Source organism: Engystomops pustulosus, chromosome 7, assembly GCF_040894005.1.
Source record: "Engystomops pustulosus chromosome 7, aEngPut4.maternal, whole genome shotgun sequence".
Lineage (NCBI taxonomy): Eukaryota > Metazoa > Chordata > Amphibia > Anura > Leptodactylidae > Engystomops > Engystomops pustulosus.
In genome coordinates, this window is record NC_092417.1 from 165,562,394 (window position 1) to 165,590,277 (window position 27,884).

Sequence of the window (27,884 nt, forward strand, 5' to 3'; positions counted from 1 at the left end):
GCTGACAAAGCCGCAGATTACTCGGACCCCCACTGTGGGATTCTGAATGCAGATGGTATCCACATCAAAGCATATCTTCTGCTGGCAATGCAAAAATAAATAATAACCCCCACCGTCTCTGGTTTTTACCTCCATTCTTCGCAATTGTCCTGAAACACCTCCAGAAGAGACGAAGAAAGGACGCCCGGTTGTGCGGGGTGCACCGAACAAAGGCAAACTCTCGGAACAAGACGTGGGTCCCCTGAGAAACACTGGAGAAGCTGCGGAGGCAGAGGACATTACAAGAGTTATCATTTATTCCAAAAAAATAAAATTGTAAGTTATCATTGTCACCCCCTGTTGAGAAATTCTGTTTAGAATGATCACAATAGCTCCCTGTGTATGACCAGCTTAAAGGGATTTTCCATCTTACTTATGTTGATGATTTGTCAATCGATATTAAATTTGGTGTGAGTTTAATATTCGGGACTGGCAACAGAATCAGTACAGAGACAGAAAAACAGCTCTGTTCTCTAAGTAGTGACCAGGCAGTGTAACTGCAGCTCAGCTCTCCAGGCGCAGTAACACAACTGACAGACAGAGCTGTTCTTCTATGTTTCTGCCCCAGAGATGGACCTTGCACCTGAGTGTCAGACTCCCACCTATTCCATACTGATGAACAATCCTATCAATATAAACAAGCATTGATCCTCCTGTTCAAGATTCTTATCCATTACCCAGAGCAGATCGACCCATCGTCTATTAGCCAGAGCAGATCGTCAACTATTACACAGAGCAGACCCTCATCTACTACGCAGAGCAGACCTTCATCTACTACCCAGAGCAGGCCCTTATCTATTACCCAAAGCAGATCCTCATCTGTTACCCAGATCAGACCCTCATCTGTTACTCAGATCAGACCCTCATCTATTACCCAGAGCAGGCCCTAATCTAGTAACCCAAGCAGACCCCAATCTATTGCCCAGAGCAGACCCTCATCTATTGCTCAGAGCAGACCCTCATCTATTGCCCAGAGCAGACCCTCATCTATTGCCCAGAGCAGACCCTCATCTATTGCTCAGAGCAGACCCTCATCTATTGCCCAGAGCAGACCCTCATCTATTGCCCAGAGCAGACCCTCATCTATTGCCCAGAGCAGACCCTCATCTATTGCCCAGAGCAGACCCTCATCTATTACCTAGAGCAGGCCCTCATCTATTGCCCAGAGCAGACCCTCATCTATTACCTAGAGCAGGCCCTCATCTATTACCCAGAGCAGACCCTCATCTATTACCTAGAGCAGGCCCTCATCTATTACCCAGAGCAGACCCTCATCTATTGCTCAGAGCAGACCCCAATCTATTGCCCAGAGCAGACCCTCATCTATTGCTCAGAGCAGACCCTCATCTATTGCTCAGAGCAGACCCTCATCTATTGCCCAGAGCAGACCCTCACCTATTGCCCAGAGCAGACCCTCATCTATTGCCCAGAGCAGACCCTCATCTATTGCCCAGAGCAGACCCTCATCTATTACCTAGAGCAGGCCCTCATCTATTACCCAGAGCAGATCCTCATCTATTACCCAGAGCAGACCCTCATCTACTACCCAGAGCAGACCCTCATCTATTACCCAGAGCAGATCCTCATCTATTACCCAGAACAGATCCTCATCTATTACCCAGAGCAGACCCTCATCTACTACCCAGAGCAGATCCTCATCTATTTCCCAGAGCAGACCCTCATCTATTACCTAAAGCAGGCCCTCATCTATTTCCCAGGGCAGATCCTCATCTATTTCCCAAAGCAGATCCTCATCTATTATCCAGACCAGAACTTCATCTACTACCCAGAGCAGACCCTCATCTATTACCCAGAGCAGATCCTCATCTATTACCCAGAGCAGACCCTCATCTATTACCCAGAGCAGACCCTCATCTATTACCCAGAGCAGACCCTCATCTATTACCCAGAGCAGACCCTCATCTATTACCCAGAGCAGACCCTCATCTATTACCCAGAGCAGACCCTCATCTATTACCCAGAGCAGACCCTCATCTATTACCCAGAGCAGATCCTCATCTATTACCCAGAGCAGACCCTCATCTATTACCCAGAGCAGACCCTCATCTACTACCCAGAGCAGATCCTCATCTATTACCCAGAGCAGATCCTCATCTATTACCCAGAGCAGACCCTCATCTATTACCCAGAGCAGACCCTCATCTATTACCCAGAGCAGATCCTCATCTATTACCCAGAGCAGACCCTCATCTATTACCCAAAGCAAATCCTTATCTATTACCCCACAGGACTCTTAACTATTACTCACATCAGAACCCTACAAGAATGTAAGTATGTTACCCTCCAATGAATGTACCTCCCTTTGGAGGACCCACCCTCTCTGTAGATTATACATAGCACCATCTAACGCTGGAGGGGAATTTAACATCCATTACTAAATTACCTTGCAGATCACCATTGGTGGCTTCCGGTCCCTGCTGGAGGACATCCCAAAATCAGCTTATTTGAACCAAAATGGGATGGTCAAGTGTCAAGAACTCTAATAATGTTTAATCACTAACCATTTCCTTTTGGTACAAGATTCTGCGTGGAAGCTTTGTGTTCTTCTGATACATAAAGACGCAAAGATGAAAGACATCAATCTCTTCTGGCCAGTGATGGTCACAGAGATCACATTTATAACCTGGGGCTAACTGAAGGATCCCTTCAAGAAAGTGAGCAGTATTTTTGCTGCAGTATTAGTAATACAGTGTGTAAAACTTGGAAGGTCCAGTAACCCCTCCTCTACTTCAGATGACACCATTATAATAAATGCACATGTGCAGTAAGCAGGTCTGACCACTACACTGACCATGGAGCTCCATGTTTCCTGTTCAATTCTCCAGATACCAACAGAGGTCGATCTGTGGGGGTGCGAGGTGTAGACCACCACTAATCCTATATTGATCTCCTATTACGGTATATAGATATTTTATCAATATTTTTAGCTTCAACGCCCCTTTAAAGAAAAAGTGTAATCTGTCACCTCCCCGGACATTAGTATAAAAGTATATTTCCCCTAATTTAAAAATTTGGTTTTACTCTTCCTCTGCCATTTTTCCTGGATATTTATGAATAAATTCCAAACTGGGTGTTACCATTCTAGTAAGGGGTGTGTCCATAAGATAAACACCCACAATGGGTAACACCCAGCTGTCAATTTATGCAGAAATTTCTAGGAGGAACGGTACGACGCTAAAATATTTCAGAATTATTTTTAGAATTTTCACGGAAATACAAATATTTATGAAAACATTTGTGTCAAAATCGGTGACGGGTCATGTTCACGCAAATGGTAGGTTCCCGTTTTTCTCCATAACCTCATCGCGTTGACATGCGATTTAGGAAGATGATGATTACAGACCAGGCTTGGGCGGACGTCACATCCCTGGCAGGAGGCACTTTTGGATGAAGGACGCGTTTACAGAAATCTCCAAAAATCCACAGATTAGCCAGGTTAGTTATAACGTTCAAGAAAAACATGGGAAACTGTGCCCAGAAATTTCAGGAAGAATTACCCGTACCTATAATTTGAGCGCAGGAGTTGGCTTGGAAAGAAATCTCCCGACTTTAGGACGATTCACAGGCCAAAACATTGGAAAATGGATCTTGAAGAAAAGTCACTGCAAATATCGACTCTAGTCTTCCTTGCACTCCAAGAAATGACACGCAAGTGGGAGGAGTTTAAAGGGAACGTTCAGGCATAGTAAAATATAGAGAGTCTTCACTTCCTGCTAAGCATACTGCCACACATAGTACGGTGGTTGTACTTGGTATTGCAGGTCTGTCTCATTCACTTGAATAGGGCTGCTGGATGAAAACTATGTGACACATGGATGTCACATCTGGATATCAGGCCCCAGACGATCTTTAATTGATTATCTACCCTCGTAAAATTTGGATGACCCCTTTAACTCTGAAGCAGCGATGACCATACAGTAGTGTATAAGTGGCCATAAACATAAGATGAACCTTCCATATCGAGTGCAACCAGTGAGCCACGTAATGTGTATTGTGCCGTGCAAAATCTCTTCTGATGTCGGTCAAGTACGTTGGGTCTTCCCACGCCAAGCGGTGTTGCATCACCTTACCCGCCATGGGGCAGTCTAGAGTAATGACTGACCCACCAAGTCAATTTGGCCAATTGTATGAAGTATGGACATCTTGAAAGGGGTTGTCCAAGACCGGGTATTGATGAACTTGCCTTAGGATGGGTCATCAATTTTTATATTGCCCAGTGTATGGACCCGGAAGAAGACGGCTATGGCCACTGCAAAGTCTTCGACAGAGCATATCCAGTCTTCGACTGGCCAAATTTCTGATTAATTCAAATTATTTTTTTGGACTGATTTTTCTTTCACAGGTTGATCTGGGGGTCAGAAGGCAAGAGTTCTCCTTATGGAGAGGTTGCCAATTAAGGCCGCCTCAATTTCTCCACACGCCTATAAGGCGGCCTTAATTGGCAAACTCTCCATAAGGAGGACTCTTACCTGTTTGTCTGGAGCGGTCACTTGGTGTGCCCCTTTAAAGAGGGATTTATTAGGAACCCCAAACCAATTCGACCCTTATTAGGACTCTATGAGGAAAAAAATTTGTACAAAATATTGGGGGTCATTTACTAAGGGCCCGATTCGCGTTTTCCCGACGTGTAACCTGAATATTTCTGATTTGTGCCGATTTCCCCTGAATTGCCCCGGGATTTTGGCGCACGCGATTGGATTGTGGCGCATTGGCGCTGGCATGCACGCAACGGAAATCGAGGGGCGTGGCCAAACAAAAACACGACGGATTCGGAAAAAACGCAACATTTAAAACAAAAAATGTGTTGCGGAGCTTGCACTTACCTTCACTCGGCCCGGCTCGGTGTATTCCAGTGCGTTCCAGGGAACTTCAGCGCAGCAGCGCCACCTGGTGGACGTCGGAGGAACTGCCTTAATAAATCCCGGCCGGACCCGAATCCAGCGCAGAGAACGCACCGCTGGATCGCGAATGGACCGGATAAGTAAATCTGCCCCAATGAGTTTGATGAGGTACTCCGGACTCACATCTGAAGATCTCATGGTGGTGCCTCCTCTTTCAATGCAGCCAGTAAAGCCGGGATAACGCCACGGCGCATACCTATGGCTTCACTTGCCGCAACGTGCAGGCGCCAATGGGGAATGAGGAAGGAAGGAAGTATAAAGGTTGTATTTTTAACCTCCCAGCTTCAAAAAGTCATACATCGTGATTTGGAACACTAAACCACCGGTCCATTAGAACCTGTGGGTTGTTTAGTTTCCCAAATCTATATGACAGGTTCCCTTTAAGGACTCACATATATGACGAATGTCAATCAAAAAGTAACTACAACTTGGAAGACTGAAGTAGTCCGAGACACGCCTCCTGTCTCATCATTGGCTGCTCTATTCTCTTTGCCTCCTTTGATTGGACACGCTATACCACACTATAACACAAATCTATCACATGATCACCAAGGCAGTCAGTGATTGGAGAGGCCGTTTTTCTGGTCTACCGAGAGTAAAATGATTATAATATGCAGATTTCTGAGGTAAATGTTCCTCAGTTTGTTGATTCGGATGTCAAAACTAACTCATATATGGGCAGTTTTACCCTCCGACCATGAAATTTTGCCAGGGCAAAGCATTGGGGTAAAGAGATGTAGGTGACAACGCCAAGTATTACCCTACCTGTAAAGTTTTTGGTAGCCCGTCGGTGGTTAACACTTAGGGTGCCAGTCTGAAGTGATTCCTAGACACCTGCCCTGCCTAGTACACAGTGTGATGGGGCGGACATGAAATACAAGTTGTGTATGTACAGCGTGGCCTACGCGGCTGCCCGTGCCCCGGGCGCTGAGGCGCATTTCAATAAGCTCCATTGTCTCTGGATGTTTTAAAATTAGGTCCGGGCTCTGCGCCAGGGCAGGAGAAACGTTTAAGCAATCGCAGAAACCTGTAGACAAGTAACATAAAAGGTCATGAGATGCCAGGTACCACCCCTACTCAAACCCCTCAAACCACGTCTGTGCCAAGTCAACAAGTCCTGACTGACTCCACTAAAAGAAAGTCAGCGTCTTCATCACAGATTTCCCTCCAGGAGTAACGAAGAATATTAAAAAAAATTATCACTGTAAAATTATCATAAAACTCAAGTAATCCAAAATAAGGAGACACGTGGCCCCCGAAATGTACAGGTATAAATCACCCGAATACACACGCTCCGCTATGAGGAGATACGAGACAAAGAAAATAATATCACGTCTGACAAAAGATCCTAAAGTCTTCATTCTTAAAAGGGAACCATTCACAGGATTTGGGGAACTTACTGTCCTGAATGGCTGCAATTAAAAAAAATATACCCGTGTATACTCGAGTATAAGCCGACCCAAGTATAAGCCGAGGCCCCCAATTTTACCACAAAAACCTGGTAAAACCTATATATTTTTTACTCGAGTATAAGCCGAGTTTGGGTTTTCAGCACATTTTTTTGTGCTGAAAAACTAGGCTTATACTCAAGTATATAAGGTATATACTTAAAGGGGTTTTCCAGAAAAGGATATATAGGGGAACACCTTTGCCTGTAGTTACTGCTTCAGGCCACTACAGTGACATAGAGCCAACTTCATACTTGTTTTCCCATGAAACATTGCCTGAAATAATAGTCTCTACACTACTACTCCTATCCTATACATACAGGCACAGCTCAGTACTACTACTCCTATCCTATACATACAGGCACAGTACAGTACTACTACTCCTATCCTATACAAACAGGCACAGTGCAGTACTACTACTCCTATCCTATACAAACAGGCACAGTACAGTACTACTACTCCTATCCTATACATACAGGCACAGCGCAGTACTACTACTCCTATCCTATACATACACGCACAGCACAGTACTACTACTCCTATCCTATACATACAGGCACAGCACAGTACTACTACTCCTATCCTATACATACAGGCACAGCACAGTACTACTACTCCTATCCTATACATACAGGCACAGCACAGTACTACTACTCCTATCCTATACATACAGGCACAGCACAGTACTACTACTTTTATCTAGTTTATATCAGCATATTACAGTACTGCTACTACTATCCTGTATATATGGGCACAGCAGCGTACTACTACTCCTATCCTGTATATACGGGCGAATCACAGTACTACTACTCCAATCCTGTATATTTGGGCCTGCATATAGATCACAGTACTCCTACTTCTAGGCTCTATAAATGGGAACAGCACAGTACTACTACTCCTATCCTGTATATATGGACACCGCACAGTACTACTACTCTTATCCTGTATACATGGGCACAGCACAGTACTACTACTCCTATCCGGTATATATGGGCACTACACAGTCCTACTCCTCTTATCCTGTATATATGGGCACAGCACTACTACTCATTTCCTGTATATATGGGCACAGCACAGTACTATTACTCCTTTCCTGTATATATGGGCACAGCACAGTACTACTACTCCTTTCCTGTATATATGGGCACCGCACAGTACTACTACTCCTTTCCTGTATATATGGGCATGGCACAGTACTACTATCCCTATCCTGTATATATGGGCACAGCACAGTACTACTACTCCTATCCTTTATATATGGGCACAGCACAGTACTACTACTCATTTCCTGTATATATGGGCACAGCACAGTACTACTACTCCTATCCTGTATATATGGGCATGGCACAATACTACTATCCCTATCCTGTATATATGGGCACAGAACAGGACTACTACTCCTATGCTGTGTACATGGGCCCAGACGAGTACTATTACTCTTATCCTGTATACATGGGAACAGAACCACACTACTACTCCTATCCTGTATATATGGGAAAGGAACAATACTACTACTCTTATCCTGTTAATATTGGCACAGTACTACTACTACTACTACTCTTATCCTGTTAACATGGACACAGTACAACTACTCTTATCCTGTATATATGTACACAGTACAGTACTCCTCCTCCTATGCTGTGTATAGGGCATTGCACAGTACTGATCCTCCTATCCTGTCTATGCGGTTTGGGTGGGGGAGGGTGACCTTTGCACTGGGTTCACCAATGTGTTAAAACATCCTTGGATACTTGGGATATGAGATACTTGCCTGCTGTTCTGCAGCATATACACCCAGTGTGGTTATCCCCTTATAATCTCCCGGCCGCACATCATAGGATACCCCCGCACTACAGAATAGCCCATGACAGTGTATGTGTATAGTATGTGCTGACACATACAATCCTTCAGGGCAGGACAATAGCTTGAGAATACTATGTACAATGTACCATACCTCCCTGACGCTATGACCCTTTTGGTGACAAAGAGGACATCTAAAGCCCTTTATCCGTCCCTTCTCCTGTTTTGTTTGGCCTGTAGAGGTCAGTAAGTTAAAAGCGTCCCCTGCTCATCTGCCCAGGGGGGGGATTCTGCTGTCAAATAGCTGGAAAAAAAAATCTGTGCCTATCCCTTTGATCAGGGCGAGAACAGCGGGGTGTGCAGTAACTTAAACCCCTATTGTAGTGTGCGAGGGATCGGGCAGGGTCCCCTCCTTCGGGTCACACTCTATAAAGGGAGAAGAACTTACTACGAGTAGTAGCAGCCAAAAAAAGGGATGAATACAGAATAGGTGGCGGGTTGGGTGACGGTGGGGGTTGGCGAGGTTATAGGGGATTCTTTCAGTCTTGGGTTGGCAGGGACATCCCGTTCCGTTGCGGGTCATGCTCGTAACCCAGATTCCTCTCCGAATGACTCGACAGCTGCTGGGAAAGACTCAACAAGTGGAAGGAATTAGAGAGAGTACATACCTGGTAGTAAGGGAGGGCACCCTGGTGATGAACCATAGCGAGAGCGTTGGGATCCGCGTGTTACTCATCGTTCTATCAGTCACCTAAGCTCGCCCGCCGAGAGAAGCGTTCATCCCGTATTCACAGGTATTTGTAGAATGTCATCGCTGATACATTGTACGACCTGCCAAACTATGCGCTGACCCCCTCGTCACATCATCAGACATTCCTACATGAGGCACAGGCCTACTAACAGGCTATAAGGGTAGGTTTATAGCTTATGGAGACCACCAGGTGGTGTAGGAAGGCGTGAAGGTCAGCAATGATCTCTGGGAAAAGAGGTATGCAAATAAGCCGTGCTGTGGAATCGGTGACCATTTTGGTGGAGTCGGAGTCGTGAAAAACGGTCTGACTCCTCAAATATAATATACCATATATACTCGAGTATAAGCCTAGTTTTTCAGCACAAAAAAATGTGCTGAAACCCCATACTTGGCTTATACTCGAGTAAAAAAAAATATAGGTTTTACCAGGTTTTTGTGGTAAAATTAGGGGGCCTCGGCTTATACTTGGGTCAGCTTATACTCGAGTATGTACGGTAACTCATAAAAATGATGAAATTTCCTTATTAAAGCCTATGTTCTATTCTTAATCTAAGGATTTAGGCCAGGGGTGAAAAACATGTATTGCTCTTGTCAGACTACTCAACTTTAAGGGGCCACATCAGTAACCAGTTCCCCTAGATGCACCAACAAACAACGTACAGCACAAAATGTCACCCCAGAAATTATATATGCCACAATACAGCAATAAATATCACCCCAGAATCCAAACACTACATTCAGAGCAGATAATAATACTGGAGACCCCCAGAGCAGATAATAATACTGGAGACCCCCAGAGCAGACACTTCACACAATGCTTACGGTGCTTCAGCGTTATTTGTGCAGCAAAGGCGTATTTCCACTACCCATAATAATCTGGCTTGTGGAGACCACTGGGTGGTTTATAAATACTTGTACTTGAGTATTGTATTGAAATGAGCTCTCCTCCAAGAAGAAGAATGCAGTCTCTCTAGCGCCACCTATTGGAGGTACCTACCCTTGATTATTTACATACTTCATCCCATACTCCAGCACTGCCCTGTACTAATATTTAGGGGTACTATCTCTACATAAGTGGAACACCAGAGTCTGAACTCTAAGGGCTTTCCTCCAGGAAGACAGAATACTCTCTATATAAGAGGTATTTACCCTTCGACGGTCACAAACTTCTTCCATTGACTAATACTACTTCTCATGGATACAGGTTTTCCTTGTGGAGACCACCAGGTGACGTAGTGAGTCTTTTGAACCAGCAATGCTTTCAGGTAAAAGATGTATGCAAATGAGCTCTCCTCCAGATGGAAGAATGCTGTCCCTCTAGGGCCCCCTATTGGAGGTATGCCAACTACTAGTGATGGGTCGTTAGCGAACGAGCCGGCACAAAGAGCTGGCGTTTTATTCGCGTGAACGACGTGAGCCGGCTCACTAAACCCCGCCCTAAACGGCTCCCCACGCCCCTTTTAACCCAATAAAATCTGGTTAAAAGTAGTGTGGTGTGATTGATTGGCCTGCGGCTCCCTATTATATATTTAATGGGGAGAAGTTCAAAAACCAAAAGAGCCGTCTCTTCTTAGTGAGCGGAGCCTAATAAGCCAGCTCACTTAGAAGAGCCGGACTTTCCATCACTTCCAACACTTGGGGGAACTTTATCTCCTTGTGCAGTACACCAGGTGTAATAAGAGGTACTCCTTGTAGTATCATATGAATGAGAAAAAATGGAGCCAGGTGGTATACAGAGTTTTGCAGGGCAGCAATGCACTATGGGAAAAGAGGTATGCAAAAAAGCTCTCCTCAGGGAAGAAGAATGTGGGTGTTCTCTAGCGCCACCTATTGGAGGTTACATACTTCACTCAATTCTTACTGTACATCCATGTAGGAGGGGTAGAGGTAGAATGAGCCTTAAATTTAGGGAGAGAAGCTGCAGCTTTGATGTGGTTGTTCGGTGAATTGTGGGGTCTTTGTGACTGATGTGGTCACGGGCCGGTGAAGCTGAACAGGCGGTATTATTAATACCCTGAACTTCTACACCACTTGAGGAGAAGATACAAGTTTCTCAGGAATGTGGCGGCCGCGGAGTTAAAAAACAAAAAAAACAAATGTAATTATTTTATAGCCCTGTCGGTTACAAATACTGTTTAAATAGCCTCGGGGATCAAATTCTACGTGATCCTGATTTATGGAGAGGCACCTGCTAAAAACTACCGCCCTCCCCTGCAGTGCCCGCTCCGATAAGCTCTGAACACAAAGCCAAGGGGATGTGTTACTGCAGGTCCTGCAGCTGAGGGAGAGAGGTTGGATGCGGGTCACCACGGGGCAGGTGAATGGGGAAAAGAACTGGATCACATAGTCAGGAGAGGAAGGGGGCGAGGAGAAGCGACGCACCTGCTGACAGCCTATACTGCTACACTATAAAGTATACCGCCATATATGTGTTACCAGGATATGGCTGAGACACTCACCTGCTAAGAGCCTATACTGCTACACTATAAAGTATACCGCCATATATGTGTTACCAGGATATGGCTGGAATACTCACCTGCTGAGAGCCTATACAGCTACACTATAAAATATACCGCCATATATGTGTTACCAGGATATGGCTGAGACACTCACCTGCTAAGAGCCTATACAATACACTATAAAGTATACCGCCATATATGTGTTACCAGGATATGGCTGAGACACTCACCTGCTAAGAGCCTATACTGCTACACTATAAAGTATACCGCCATATATGTGTTACCAGGATATGGCTGGAATACTCACCTGCTAAGAGCCTATACTGCTACACTATAAAGTATACCGCCATATATGTGTTACCAGGATATGGCTGAGACACTCACCTGCTAAGAGCCTCTACAGCTACACTATAAAGTATACCGCCATACATGTGTTACCAGGATATGGCTGAGGCACTCACCTGCTAAGAGCCTATACAATACACTATAAAGTATACCGCCATATATGTGTTACCAGGATATTGCTGGGATACTCACCTGCTAAGAGCCTCTACAGCTACACTATAAAATATACCGCCATATATGTGTTACCAGGATATTGCTGGGATACTCACCTGCTGAGAGCCTATACAGCTACACTATAAAGTATACCGCCATATACGTGTCACCAGGATATGGCTGAGACACTCACCTGCTAAGAGCCTATACAATACACTATAAAGTATACCGCCATATATGTGTTACCAGGAAATTGCTGGGACACTCACCTGATAAGAGCCTATACTGCTACACTATAAAGTATACCGCCATATATGTGTTACCAGGATATTGCTGGGATACTCACCTGCTAAGAGCCTATACAATACACTATAAAGTATACTGCCATATATGTGTTACCAGGATATTGCTGGGATATTCACCTGCAAAGAGCCTCTACAGCTACACTATAAAGTATACTGCCATATATGTGTTACCAGGATATGGCTGAGACACTCACCTGCTAAGAGCCTATACAATACACTATAAAGTATACCGCCATATATGTGTTACCAGGATATTGCTGGAATACTCACCTGCTAAGAGCCTCTACAGCTACACTATAAAATATACCGCCATATATGTGTTACCAGGATATTGCTGGGATACTCACCTGCTAAGAGCCTATACAATACACTATAAAGTATACCGCCATATATGTGTTACCAGGATATGGCTGAGACACTCACCTGCTAAGAGCCTATACAATACACTATAAAGTATACCGCCATATATGTGTTACCAGGATATTGCTGGAATACTCACCTGCTAAGAGCCTCTACAGCTACACTATAAAATATACCGCCATATATGTGTTGCCAGGATATGGCTGGGATACTCACCTGCTGAGAGCCTATACAATACACTATAAAGTATACCGCCATATACGTGTCACCAGGATATGGCTGAGACACTCACCTGCTAAGAGCTTATACAATACACTATAAAGTATACCGCCATATATGTGTTACCAGGAAATTGCTGGGACACTCACCTGATAAGAGCCTATACTGCTACACTATAAAGTATACCGCCATATATGTGTTACCAGGATATTGCTGGGATACTCACCTGCTAAGAGCCTATACAATACACTATAAAGTATACCGCCATATATGTGTTACCAGGATATTGCTGGGACACTCACCTGCTAAGAGCCTATACAATACACTATAAAGTATACCGCCATATATGTGTTACCAGGAAATTGCTGAGACACTCACCTGCTAAGAGCCTATACAATACACTATAAAGTATACTGCCATATATGTGTTACCAGGATATTGCTGGGACACTCACCTGCTAAGAGCCTATACAGCTACACTGTAAAGTATACCGCCATATACGTGTCACCAGGATATGGCTGAGACACTCACCTGCTAAGAGCCTCTACAGCTACACTATAAAATATACCGCCATATATGTGTTACCAGGATATTGCTGGGATACTCACCTGCTGAGAGCCTATACAGCTACACTATAAAGTATACCGCCATATACGTGTCACCAGGATATGGCTGAGACACTCACCTGCTAAGAGCCTATACAATACACTATAAAGTATACCGCCATAAATGTGTTACCAGGATATTGCTGGGACACTCACCTGCTAAGAGCCTATACAATACACTATAAAGTATACCGCCATATATGTGTTACCAGGAAATTGCTGAGACACTCACCTGCTAAGAGCCTATACAATACACTATAAAGTATACTGCCATATATGTGTTACCAGGATATTGCTGGGACACTCACCTGCTAAGAGCCTATACAGCTACACTGTAAAGTATACCGCCATATACGTGTCACCAGGATATGGCTGAGACACTCACCTGCTAAGAGCCTCTACAGCTACACTATAAAATATACCGCCATATATGTGTTACCAGGATATTGCTGGGATACTCACCTGCTGAGAGCCTATACAGCTACACTATAAAGTATACCGCCATATACGTGTCACCAGGATATGGCTGAGACACTCACCTGCTAAGAGCCTATACAATACACTATAAAGTATACCGCCATATATGTGTTACCAGGAAATTGCTGGGACACTCACCTGATAAGAGCCTATACTGCTACACTATAAAGTATACCGCCATATATGTGTTACCAGGATATTGCTGGGATACTCACCTGCTAAGAGCCTATACAATACACTATAAAGTATACCGCCATATATGTGTTACCAGGATATGGCTGAGACAATCACCTGCTAAGAGCCTATACAATACACTATAAAGTATACCGCCATATATGTGTTACCAGGAAATTGCTGGGACACTCACCTGATAAGAGCCTATACTGCTACACTATAAAGTATACCGCCATATATGTGTTACCAGGATATCGCTGGGATACTCACCTGCTAAGAGCCTATACAATACACTATAAAGTATACCGCCATATATGTGTTACCAGGATATTGCTGGGATACTCACCTGCTAAGAGCCTCTACAGCTACACTATAAAATATACCACCATATATGTGTTACCAGGATATTGCTGGGATATTCACCTGCTAAGAGCCTATACAGCTACACTGTAAAGTATACCGCCATATATGTGTTACCAGGATATGGCTGGGATACTCACCTGCTAAGAGCCTCTACAGCTACACTATAAAGTATACCGCCATATATGTGTTACCAGGATATGGCTGAGACACTCACCTGCTAAGAGCCTATACAATACACTATAAAGTATACCGCCATATATGTGTTACCAGGATATTGCTGGGATACTCACCTGCTAAGAGCCTATACAATACACTATAAAGTATACCGCCATATATGTGTTACCAGGATATGGCTGGGACACTCACCTGCTAAGAGCCTATACAGCTACACTATAAAGTATACCGCCATATATGTGTTACCAGGATATGGCTGAGACACTCACCTGCTAAGAGCCTATACAATACACTATAAAGTATACCGCCATATATGTGTTACCAGGATATGGCTGAGACACTCACCTGCTAAGAGCCTATACAATACACTATAAAGTATACCGCCATATATGTGTTACCAGGATATGGCTGAGACACTCACCTGCTAAGAGCCTATACAATACACTATAAAGTATACCGCCATATATGTGTTACCAGGATATGGCTGAGACACTCACCTGCTAAGAGCCTATACAATACACTATAAAGTATACCGCCATATATGTGTTACCAGGATATTGCTGGGATACTCACCTGCTAAGAGCCTCTACAGCTACACTATAAAGTATACCGCCATATATGTGTAATGTGTGTAGTGCAGGATATGAGGTAATTTACCAATATACATCTATTAATATTTCTGCTCTGCTTTCTTGATATGTAAAGTGAAGCCTCCTGTATGTGACCTCATCAGCCAGAGATTCCTGACCATAAAATGGCCCCAGATGGAGGGTCATGTGATCTCTAACTGTCCATGAGCAATCGCCCTGCCAGGACCTTCACCTTGCATTCTTAAACACTATCATATAAGGTGGCGGCAGGACGATTGTTTATGGACAGAGAGAGATCACATGACCCTCCATCCTGCCCCCCACCCGCATGAGGTAAAGTGGACAGCCCCTTTAATAGTGAAAGATAACGTATGGGAGAACTGAAGCACTTTGAGTTCTTCTTCACGTCGGCCATGTAAGATCTACAGGATTTTACTCAGCCGACTGCCAAGTATTAGGCCCCAGCTGTCTCTTCCGCCCGCTGGCATCTGGGAGACATCCAAGCCGCCCGATCACTTACACATCAAGGTCCAAGACATTCCAGCTGCGTGTATGTGGATCGTGTTATTAAAGGGGTCCTCATACTACCAGGAAGACAAAGACTAGAGGCCCAGAAGCGAGAGGAGAGGTCTCTTCTTACACCTCTACCTGCCACTCCTGGATCTCCGAATGTAACATGACCCAAAAGTAGCAGAACATGTAGAAGATACATATTTCCAGCTCTGTGTAACCGGATCCTGATAGAATGTAACAGTTCAGATCAGATCCCCAGTAACAAAAAGGTAATAGAATCCGATCCCCACCCAAAATAACTCGGCCTGTTCCCCTGACGTGTCTGAGGAAACCCTTGTATTCCCTATGATACATCACAATTCTAGGTGTCGTCCCTCTGTTATTTCTCCTGGAAATGTGCCCCTGCTGCCCCTCCTCCGCCTCTCCGCCGCCCCTCCAGCGCCTCTCCTGCTGCCACTCTGCCGCCTCTCCGCCGCCCCTCAAGCGCCTCTCCTGCTGCCTCTGCCCCGCCTCTCTCGCCGCCCCTCCGCCTCCTCTCCTGCTGCCCCTCCGTCGCCTCCCCTGCTGCCCCTCCGCCGCCTCCCCTGCTGCCCCTCCCGCTGCCCCTCCGCCGCCTCTCCCGCTGCCCCTCCGCCGCCTCTCCCGCTGCCCCTCCGCCGCCTCTCCCGCTTCCCCTCCGCCGCCTCTCCTGCTGCCCCTCCGCCGCCTCCCCTGCTGCCCCTCCGCCGCCTCCCCTGCTGCCCCTCCGCCGCCTCCCCTGCTGCCCCTCCGCCGCCTCCCCTGCTGCCCCTCCGCCGCCTCCCCTGCTGCCCCTCCGCCGCCTCCCCTGCTGCCCCTCCGCCGCCTCTCCCGCTGCCCATCCTCCGCCTCTCCCGCTGCCCCTCCGCCGCCTCCCCTGCTGCCCCTCCGCCGCCTCCCCTGCTGCCCCTCCGCCGCCTCCCCTGCTGCCCCTCCGCCGCCTCTCCCGCTGCCCATCCTCCGCCTCTCCCGCTGCCCCTCCGCCGCCTCCCCTGCTGCCCCTCTGCCGCCTCCCCTGCTGCCCCTCCGCCGCCTCCCCTGCTGCCCCTCCGCCGCCTCCCCTGCTGCCCCTCCGCCGCCTCCCCTGCTGCCCCTCCGCCGCCTCCCCTGCTGCCCCTCCGCCACCTCCCCTGCTGCCCCTCCGCCGCCTCTCCCGCTGCCCATCCTCCGCCTCTCCTGCTGCCCCTCCGCCGCCTCTCCACCACCTCTCTGCTACCACTCCATTCAGTCTCTATGGAAGATTTCACATAAATAGGGAGGTAGTAGTTTAATGTTGGTAAATTCTGATGACAGGTTCCCTTTTAAAGGGGGTTTCCCACTGGGATTTGCACTGTTATAATATTACTGCATTAGAGCAAAGAATGGGGTCACAGGGTCCCCCAGGGGAAGGTGCTGCCGTTTTAACATCAATAAGTTTGACCCTTAGTCTTCCATGTTACAAGCAATATCCCGTAACTCTGACCTCTTATGACCTCCCGAAGGTGACAGAGACCCTTCTATCCCTGTCAGTCCCATAGACACATGAGCATCTAGATTCAACCAGCAGATAAGGGAATCCTTATGTTATGATCAGTGGGGGGGGGGGGGGGGGGGGTCTTAAAGTTATATTAAAGGGGTTGAATCATTGATATTGACCCATATGTATGGTCCTAAAAGCTTTGGATATCCTGTCTATGGCTAATATATAGAACTATGCTCCCACCATAATAATTTCTTTATTTATATAGCGCACACACATTACACAGCGCTGCACAGAGTTTGCCAAATCAGTCCCTGTCCCCAATGGGGCTCACAATCTAATCACCTACCAGTATGTTTTGGAGTGTAGGAGGAAACCGGAAGACCCGGAGGAAACCCACGCAAATACAGAGAGAACATACAAACACTTTGCAGTAGTTGGTCCTGGGGCATGAACCCAGGTCCTCAGCGCTGCAAGGCTGTAATGCTAACCAATGAGCCACAGTGCTGCCCCACATCATGCAACAATTCATGTAATTGTATCTAGAACATATCCCCTGATTAGAAGCGGCTGATATCGGGGGACAATGCACGTCTCCTCCCGTCTCGGGGTTATCCTCGCTGTCAAGTAAGTTAATAAGAAAGACGTCAAAGATCTGCTCCCAACGCTCCGAACCCCTGTGCCCCGAGACGCAGCGAGGGGTCATCCGTTGAGTGGTTACAGGATATTGCTTGTAACATGGAGAAGGAAGGGTCAATCTTATTAACCTCTTAATTACCAAGTGCCTATGACACAAACTGGGCGTAAATATAAGATTCAGCGTTCAGTCTGTTTGAAGTCTACGTCTTATGATGTGATGGTACAGCCAGGAGAGGATTCGGGAGGGGGCCAGCAATATATAGGGAGATTGGGAAGATATCCCTTATTGAAAAGTCAAGTAACACATTAAGGGGATTACTTTAGCGCTATGATCAGATCTGAACGCATCAACATTTTTAAATGTTAAAGGGGTTTTCCCATGGAAGTAACTTATCCCCTACTACGGATAAGGGATAAGTTACAGATTATTGGGCTCTGACCACTGGCATCTTACTACTGGGACCCCCAGCGATCATTTACAGAGGGAACATTCGTCCCTTGTTATGTAGAGGAGCCAGTGCTTTGTCAGTCCATTAAAGGGGTTGTACCAAACTTTGATTGTTATCCCCTATCCACAGAATAGTTGAACAGTGCGGATCCGACTGCTGGGATCCCGAGCAATCAAAAGAACAAATCATCAGTCATCACATGGATCTGATGGAGGCATGTCGTGCCCTGTTAATGTATTCAATACCATAGGAGTATCAGAAATCGCTGAGTACAGCGCCCAGGTATCTCCGGCACTCCCATTTACTGTCTATGAGCGCAGAGTTATCCAAGTAGGACACACGCTGGAGCTGCTCCATCAATTAATGAGAACTGGACTCACGTTCTCGTGATCGGTAGGGGTCTGTTGTTGTGATTGAGAACGGATCCCCACCAATCTATCCTGTGGGTAGAGGATAACAATCAAAGTTGGTAAAACCCCTTTAATGGAGGAGGGCTGTGTAGGATCATCATCCGGTAGCCCCTTTAGAGCGCTAGTCACGAATGGGGATTGTTACTTCATTCACAGAAAGACTTTGCGCCTTTTGTCCTGCAGATCGGTGGGAATCCCCTCAGTTGGACCCCTGATTAACCCAATTTTCTGTAATTGTGCATGGTGTTCTGCAGGTTAATAAGGCAGAAAGGTGGTGCCCAGGACACACCTTACACTTACCTCCCTGTTCCTCTAATCCGGGAAGTCCTATAGAAGTGAAGACCATCATACATGTTCATTCATTGCTATTATGAGATGGGGTTTGAGGAAACACATGCACCCTCAGCCAAGGCTATCAGGTGACACCAGTTATGGGGCACATTCCTCAATGAAGAAGAATTATGATGTGACATATCACGTATCGCTTCAATCCCCCAGGTGTCAGATTATATTGCACACAGAAGAATTTTTCTACATATGGCACGGATCAGAATACCGCAGCCCCTGAAAATCGAGCATCAATGCCCGGGACCAACCACTTCCATTCCTTCCCAAGTTCAAGAACTGAATAGAACAAAAGGCGCTTTTTTTTCTCCTGGTGTAAAGTGTAAACTACAGATCATTAAACGCTTCCCATACCCTCAAGGTGAATGCGGGAACATCAAACAAGTGACCTGGAATTGAGCCGTCACAGGCATGGGCTCCCGAGAAGAAGAAGGGGGGAAGAGTAAGCCCTGGGGGGGAGACGGAAGCTCGTGCCGGGATTCTGAGTGCCCAGATCCAGAAGCTTATGGAGCGATGGTGCCAAGGTATCAACTGGAACATGAAGAACATCTAAGTACGAAGAGGGCTTGGAGGGAAATGAAGGCAAACAGAATAATACATAAGCGTTCAATGTGGTGTGGAAACAGGACATGGCAGGAGCCATCAGATATGTACTTGTAGGTTATTTGTACAACTAGTGGCGGGGAAACGGCCTGGAGACAGGGTGAAGGGTTCAAGGGCAATGCCACATACAAGCACAAACAAGGAGTAAAATTGTCACCCCACCCCAAAGATGTTGCATGACTATAAATTCGGAATCTATAGTCAAAAAACCGAGCACCCTTCATTTTGCTTCTGGTGTCCTTGTTCTAGGTGGAGAACACTTTTAAGTTCTTGTGCCTTCATCTTCGTGTTCTTGACACCCTCCAGGCTCCATAGTTTGTGGATGTGTCACCAATGTAGTATGCAAATTATGGGACCTAATTTTTTTTCAGTGGTTTGGCATTTATGGCCTATGTATAGCACCAGAACCAAGATTCTTTGGATATGAGAGGGATGTCTTCTGCTTTGCTCTGTGTCCTAAGCTGGTTATTCGAGGTGGCATCAGGACCCAGAGCAGAACTGCGCCAGGAGCAGCACAGTACAGCTGTCAAGTACTTACCATTCCTGGGTCCTCTCCCGTGGCCGCTCTGCTCTGGGTCCTGAAGCCTGTGCATACAACCAGTGCCAGGAGTCAGGACACAGAGCGGAGTGGCAGGAGAGGGCACGGAGCGGAGCGGCAGGAGAGGACATGGAGCGGAGTGGCAGTAGAGGACATGGAGCGGAGCGGCAGCAGAGGACACGGAGCGGCAGGAGAGGACACAGAGCAGAGAGGCAGGAGAGGACTCGGGAGCAATGAGGACTTCTCAACTGCACTCACCACTACCCAGCCTCCTGCAGCAGTAAAGCCTTCCATCAGTTATGGAAGTGCTCATTGGACTTATTGGGGCACATTTACTTACCCGGTCCGGAGGAGTTACTGAAAGTGCATTGTCCGACGAGAATGCACTGTGCCGCGATTCACTAAAATCGTGCGCCCGATTTCCTGAATGTGTCGCTACCCTGGTAAGCCCCTATGTGATCCCCTTTTTAGTTGAGATGGTTGTGACTGCACTTTATGTACATGCTCAGTACTGAAGCTCCTCTGCTATAGATTAGAGGAATAAGGCATTGGGAAGAAATGCTTGCATTTATCTCAGCAATGCTAGAGTAATCAGGAAAACACGACTTTGGAGTCATGAAGTCAGAGTCGGTGACCATTTTGGTAAAGCTGGAGTCGGAGTTGAAGTTCGGGGAACTGAGGAGTCAGAGTTGGAGGTTTGGCTTGCCCACTCCACAGTTCTGAATGGCAATGTTAGTGGGTGGTTTGTGTGGCTTGGCCACCAAAAGGTCTAGGGCCCCGGGTGGCCGTCCAAACCACCCATATAATTGACTAATGACATCTCTCAATCACCCCAATTGTAAAAGGGGTTGTCCCACCATTATAACTCATCCGGTATCCAAATAACAGATGGGACCTCTAGCGATTAGGAGACTAAAAAAAGAAATCACTACAGCCACTTCTATGGCGCTGCGTGACAGACGCCCAGAGGTTAACTGGACATGTTACAATGGTAGGACAATCCCTTTAAGGCTTCGTCTACATTCTTGGCATTGCTTTATCTTTTTCAATAAATTTTCACATTCAAGGGCTTTCTGTCTGCGCTCGGTCAGCATTCTGAAGAAACACATGAGAGGAGAAACACGCTGAATGGTCGACTATGCCGGAGACATAAAGGGAGGCTTCATGATTTATGGTCAGCACTATACACTTTCTGCTACGGCATCATCTTATCATTAAGAAGAGAGTAATGGATGGAGGAATACTCACTACTCGGAGAAAAACTTGGCGATGCCGCTGGGTTCAACCTCATCTTTATGTTCCAGAAGCTGAGCGAGAGCATCTTCCATATAAGTCAAGACATGTCTCTGGGCTGCAAAAAAAATAGAGAGGAAATTAGCTCCAACATTGTAAGCAAAATTCCATAAATCCGTACATCCGGCTCATTTCTGGGATTACAATGGCTTCACTTGAGCTCCAGGTCTCAGGTCTGTGGCTACAGAGTACGTCCCTAGAGGACCCGACATGTCAAGTGCATTACATGGATCGTCCATTGATTCCAACTTCATGGACAACGTAATGCACTTTTCTTACCCAAGAGACTCATAGAGCAGTTTGGAAATTCTGGTTGAGAGTGGAGAGTCACTGGAGCAATGGTTGTCATCTAGGAGACTATAATCTAAGATTATAGGAAGTCAATTAAGGAGAATCCTGGAAAATCCCAAGGGAGGTTGGGTAAGCAGAATAAATAAAAAGTACTTACCCTGTTCTGGAAGTCGTCTCTTCCCTAGATCTCCTGGAAAAGCTCTAAGGGATCACTAGACCTGGAGTGGGCAATCCGAGGCCTCAAAAGGCCTCTACGATGGACAACACTTGAGGCCACCAACATTTACAGCCCAGCTGGGAGAGTGCGGGAGCTGACAACCGATATACCAAATGGGCTGGACTTTTGCTTGGCTTACTATTCCAGAGCATAAGGGGGTTTCTAAAATTTCTAGAAATTTCTAGAAACCCCCTTTAACTATATTTTGGGGGGGATTCGGTGTAAAACCCGAGTATCTAGAGGAAACCACTGAAACAAAGTGAGAGAATACTACCTCCATGTAAAGATGGTCCTTACTAGATTTGGGATGTAGGACCCCAGCGTCCAAAACAATGAGCCACCATGCCACGCAATGCTTCATGGGGGAGGGTTGTGGCTTTGGTGAATATGGCTGTGGTTGAAGTTGTTGGATTTGTGGCCAAAAATTTGTCTTGTGCCACAGTTCATATAGAATTGTTTCCCCTAATCCCCTTCCTCATCCAATCCCTTCCCTTCCTTGGTTGAACGGGATGGACATGTGTCTTTTTTCAACCGTATAAACTATGATACTATGAATTATCCACAAATTTAGCTACTTTTTAGGACTTACCGTTAAAAGGAGCATAGGCTTGAGTAAAATCGATATATAGCTTCAACAAAAATTGTACCACGATGCGCCAAATTTAAAAAAACAGGAGACGAAACGTTAGTGGTGAAACGCTCCATAGCGAGTGTAAATTTTCAAGCCAAAATTTTCAAGCAATAATTCTCAGGTCCTGCACCGTGTTATTTTTGTAAGTCCATATCAGCCCCGTGCTCTCCAGTCGTTGCCCCCTGGCAATTCATACCACGTGTGGTACCAGGTACTGCCAGGTATCAGTTACTCGGCTAAGTGACCTACATATTTGTCTGACCTCCAAACCTTCCTCTCCTGTAATAAATTACCCAATTCCCTCGTAGCCAACTGCGCTATTAAATCCAATGCAGTCACTTAGAGGAACAATAATATTTACTCTCTCTTTTTCGTGCTCCTTGCCCTTTAAAAGCTGTAATTATACGGTTCTGACCCTGTAAAATTTCATAAGTTGCGCATTGAGGGCCCATTACCAAGATACATCCATGGCAGTCACAGTCCTGCGCGCCCAATGCATTTCCCATGACTTGATTTAAGGAAGTTTTCCAGATAATTTTATTTTTCACGCAAAAATAGGGTTAACGTGACCAGAAGACGTAGAGGATCAGATTTTCCCACCATAGAATGTGACGGAGTATTGTTAGGATATGACATTAGTAGCGGAATAATTGGGATCCGACTGCCAGAACTTCCATTGAAACTTATATATCACAAGACTAGGGATCCTAAGGATAGGTCATTGACACCAGAGCCATAAGGGTCGATCAGTGCTGTAAAATCACTTGAAGAAACCCCTTTTTATATGATTCGATGAGTTGTTTAAATATTCTCCATTATTTTGAGAAGTATTTGATGCTATGGAGGTTTTGGCTCTTCCTTGCATTACATGTAATCTTATATGCAATGCTCGTTTTCCCCTGCGGAGGCGCTGCAGGTAAAATGAAGGTTAGTTTTAAGGTTTCCCATGCGACTTGCTAATTGAGAATCACAGGAGAAGACAACAACCTGTTAACTTGTCATGTGGGAACCCTTCAAACAGGACCATTCACCGGGTCTTCCACCATCATTGGAATTTTTTTACTAGCCCCTATCATTTCTGAGCAACCGGTGCTGTAATTTTCCGCACTGAATATGCTAATTAAGTTATGTACTGTCAAGTGGGCGGTGCTAGGCAGTCAGGACTGCCCACTGGACAGCAGCAAGCTCAAGCTAATGGCACCGATTCCTTGGGAACAGCGGGGGCTGGAAAAAAAATGAAATCAATGGAGCTCCGCCGATGCAAACAACTGCAGTGGGTGGAGGTGGTACAAGACTACAAGACAAGACCCCCTTCAAAAAAATTGAAGATCTCTCTAATGGCTTTTGGATATATTTGACCAAATTTTGATGACCAATTATTACACAATGGAAGGTTCCAGTGACGGACCAGGATTATATGGCCCAACCAAATAAAATTACTCTAGGTGCCCAATCTTCATCAAGCTCCTGATGATAGACCATCTTGGCCTCTAAATTAGGCTGTCTTCTGCTGAATTTTTTGGGACTTTTTAATGAATTAGAGCTTGGGCCCCCTAGAGTATCCTCTGGTACTCCGATGGGCCAGTCCGACACTGTTATGGAAGAAGATTCGGACAAACTTCACTATGTTTGACCACCCAGACCTGCACCAATCTCATACCGATACACAATATATAGTATCTACATAGTATGGTGGTATGGAGAACAGATTGCACTCCATCAATGAGATTCTGAGAGCTAAGATGATAATGTAGGCAAAATAATCTCCTAAGAAGCCTTATCATTAGCCAAGAGATGATTGGACGAAATGACGAAGAAGCAGCATCACTCAAGATGTGGTGGAGGAGCCAGAGATTGTGTCGGATATGATAATCATCTTCCTTAATACCCGACATAACACCGTCTAACACCACTTCTCAGGGATCATAGCTTTCAAGGAGAAGATCAGTAATTACGCCATTAAGGTAGGAGGCAATTATCCTCTCCTGGAGAATGAATTCTTCTAACCCAGCAATCTGTATTAGCCCGCAGCAGGAGACATGGTAAGAAGGCACATTTAACGCTTATTAAAATACAGGAAAAACCCTTAAAATAAGCAGAAAATCAGACGGTCGCGTAGAAGAATCTACAACCACACAAGAAGAGATGGACAAGAATGAGCCGAGGTATCCAATTACTGTGAAATCACTACGCAATGACCACCCAACACTGCAACGAACAATGGTCTACTAGAGGGTGGTCCTCTCTTGTAGGAGGTCCATCTACATTGTATATGAGGTCAGAGAATATCTAGTCTAACTAAAAACATTACAAACATGTAAGAAGAACCCCCGGATTTCTGGAGAACCAGACAAATAATTTGGTGCAATGTATTGAACACAACCTCTGATCCTTTTCTTCTCAGGGTACATGAGTCTGAGATACTTGGTCATCTCTTAATTTTCATGTCTCCTTGGAAATTGCTTATATTTTAAAGAAGATCTCTCAGGATAGACACTGTTGGCCAATCTTTAGGATATACAACTATTGTCTGACCAGTGTGATCCCCAAATATTGCTAGAACACTGAGCCCAATTCATCGCCTGTCGCATCTGCTTGGTATATCGATGTGGCCACAGTGTAGTCAATGGCAATCCACGTGGTCTCCTACCAAATCGTGAACCAAGTGGACATGAGACAAAGGTTTTTTTAACACGTTAGGTTAGGTTAAAGGATTATTAAATTACAGATTAGGGCAGAAGGAGGCAGGAAGAATCTACCATCACATCTACTTCTCATGGTAGATTCCTCACTGTAGGTTTCTGTTAAGGACCCATTAATAGAATCCACTGTTACTGATAAGTCATCCATATCAGCAAGATGGAGAACCTGTATGACATCCCAGATTTTCAGGTCTGTCTTGCCATCCTGGAGGACCGGAGAGAACTCCAGAATTTGAACATTTCTCATCCCTCTATTCATGACTTTCAAATCTAATTTTCTGAAGCCTCCAAAACCCTGCACAATTTAGCTGATTTAACTTGTACAGGCGATATTGAGTGGGGGTCTAGGGTGTCAGACCCTCATTAATCTGATAGTATGGGTGTTCTAAACCAAAACGTTTCATGACCCCATTCATAGGATCCAATGTTACTGAACATCAGTATCAAAATGATGGAGAACCTCTTTGGGATCATCCCTATTAACCGTCCGGGTTTGTGCAGGACCGTTTTGGATTTTTGGGTCTGTCCTGCCATTCCAGGGAAATATCCCGGGCTTCAACTCTATCTGCGTCCTCTGTGTACACAATGGGGCACATTTACTTACCCATCTCGACGCGATCCCCGCTGTGCGTTGTCCTACGAGGATTCGGGTCTGCCGCGAATCACTAAGATCGTGCGTCCAATTTCCTGAATCTTTCCAACTTCCCCCGCTGAGATCCGCCAGAGTTCACCTTCTTCTTCCTGGTGCATGTAAGTACTGATCTTGCGACACAATTTCGTTTTGAAATTCTGCGGTTTGTTTGAATCAGTCGGGTTGTCCGACGTCCACGCCCCTGATTTGTGTTGCATGCAAGCCGACGCCGATGCGCCACAATCCGATCCCGTGTGCCAAGAACCCGGGGCAACTCAGGGCAAAACGCTAAAAAGTCAGGAAACCCAACGAAAATGTGCTGTTCGGACCCTTAGTAAATATGCCCCAATATCTTTTCGTAGTGTGATCTGGTCATGCCCAATTCTGTGTTCCCAGAGCTAGTCTTAGCTGACGGCACATTCGGGTGAGCCCAGGAAGCCATTGCTCTATCACTGATGGTCTCTGTGATAGGAGCCAATGTGTGATGTGAATTACCACAGGGCATAACCCGCCACTCCCCCGGCATGGGGGAGATTTCGATGGCTGGGTCTGATCCAGGCCCCAGCTTCAGCTGTGACCTTCCTGTGAAATGTAATCCTCGGCCTGCACATAGCTCCATGCTTCATGCACATGGGCCATAATTTACCTCCTCACATTTCCTTCTGTATTTTCTCTACAACTCTTTCTGTAGGAAAGGCTCCCACCGCTTGACAGCCAAGGAGCTGAAATATTATTTGAGGAAGTAAAGATTAGCGGAGCCTGTTCAGTGTTAGCAGCAGAGCCGCGCTCAGATCCCATTCCAAGAGCCATTACTAGACCTGCGCCCCGGCCCAGCTGTCAGGAGGGGGAAGGAGCTTTATAGGGGCCCAAATTTTATTGCATCCTGATCATAATTTCACCGCAACCTAAAGATAGATACTGTATGGGATATATATAGATATATATATAAGGTAGCTAGATAGTGTATTGGACGGATAGATAGAGATATATAAGGTAGATACTGTATGAGATAGATAGATAGATAGATATGAGATAGATAGATAGATAGATAGATAGATAGATAGATATGAGATAGATAGATAGATATGAGATAGATAGATAGATAGATAGATATGAGATAGATAGATGATATATAGATAGATAGATAGATAGATAGATAGATAGATAGATAGATAGATAGATAGATAGATAGATATGAGATAGATAGATAGATATGAGATAGATAGATAGATATGAGATAGATATGAGATAGATAGATAGATGATATATAGATAGATAGATAGATATGAGATAGATAGATAGATAGATAGATAGATAGATAGATATGAGATAGATAGATAGATAGATATGAGATAGATAGATAGATATATGATATATAGATAGATAGATAGATAGATAGATAGATAGCTATGAGATAGATAGATAGATAGATAGATAGATAGATAGATAGATAGATAGATAGATACTGTATGAGATAGATAGATAGATAGATAGATAGATAGATAGATAGATAGATAGATAGATATGAGATAGATAGATATGAGATAGATAGATATGAGATAGATAGATAGATATGAGATAGATAGATAGATAGATAGATAGATATGAGATAGATAGATAGATAGATAGATAGATAGATAGATAGATAGATAGATAGATAGATATGAGATAGATAGATATGAGATAGATAGATAGATATGAGATAGATAGATAGATAGATAGATAGATAGATACTGTATGAGATAGATAGATAGATAGATAGATATGAGATAGATAGATAGATAGATAGATATGAGATAGATAGATAGATATATGATATATAGATAGATAGATAGATAGATAGATAGATAGATAGATAGCTATGAGATAGATAGATAGATAGATAGATACTGTATGAGATAGATAGATAGATAGATATGAGATAGATAGATAGATAGATAGATAGATAGATAGATAGATAG

At 45.1% G+C, this 27,884-nt stretch overlaps 1 protein-coding gene across 1 annotated transcript in view; it reads right to left on the reverse strand.

The window, feature by feature from the left end:
- CSTPP1 (centriolar satellite-associated tubulin polyglutamylase complex regulator 1) overlaps window positions 1-27,884 on the reverse strand; it is a 95,524-nt gene that overhangs the window by 42,983 nt on the left and 24,657 nt on the right. The window contains exons 2-3 of the mRNA XM_072118795.1: window positions 21,407-21,509; window positions 130-260 (exon numbers count right to left, since the gene is read on the reverse strand). Of these exons, the coding sequence (XP_071974896.1) occupies window positions 130-260; window positions 21,407-21,509 (234 nt within the window). The remainder of the gene's footprint in view (window positions 1-129; window positions 261-21,406; window positions 21,510-27,884) is intronic.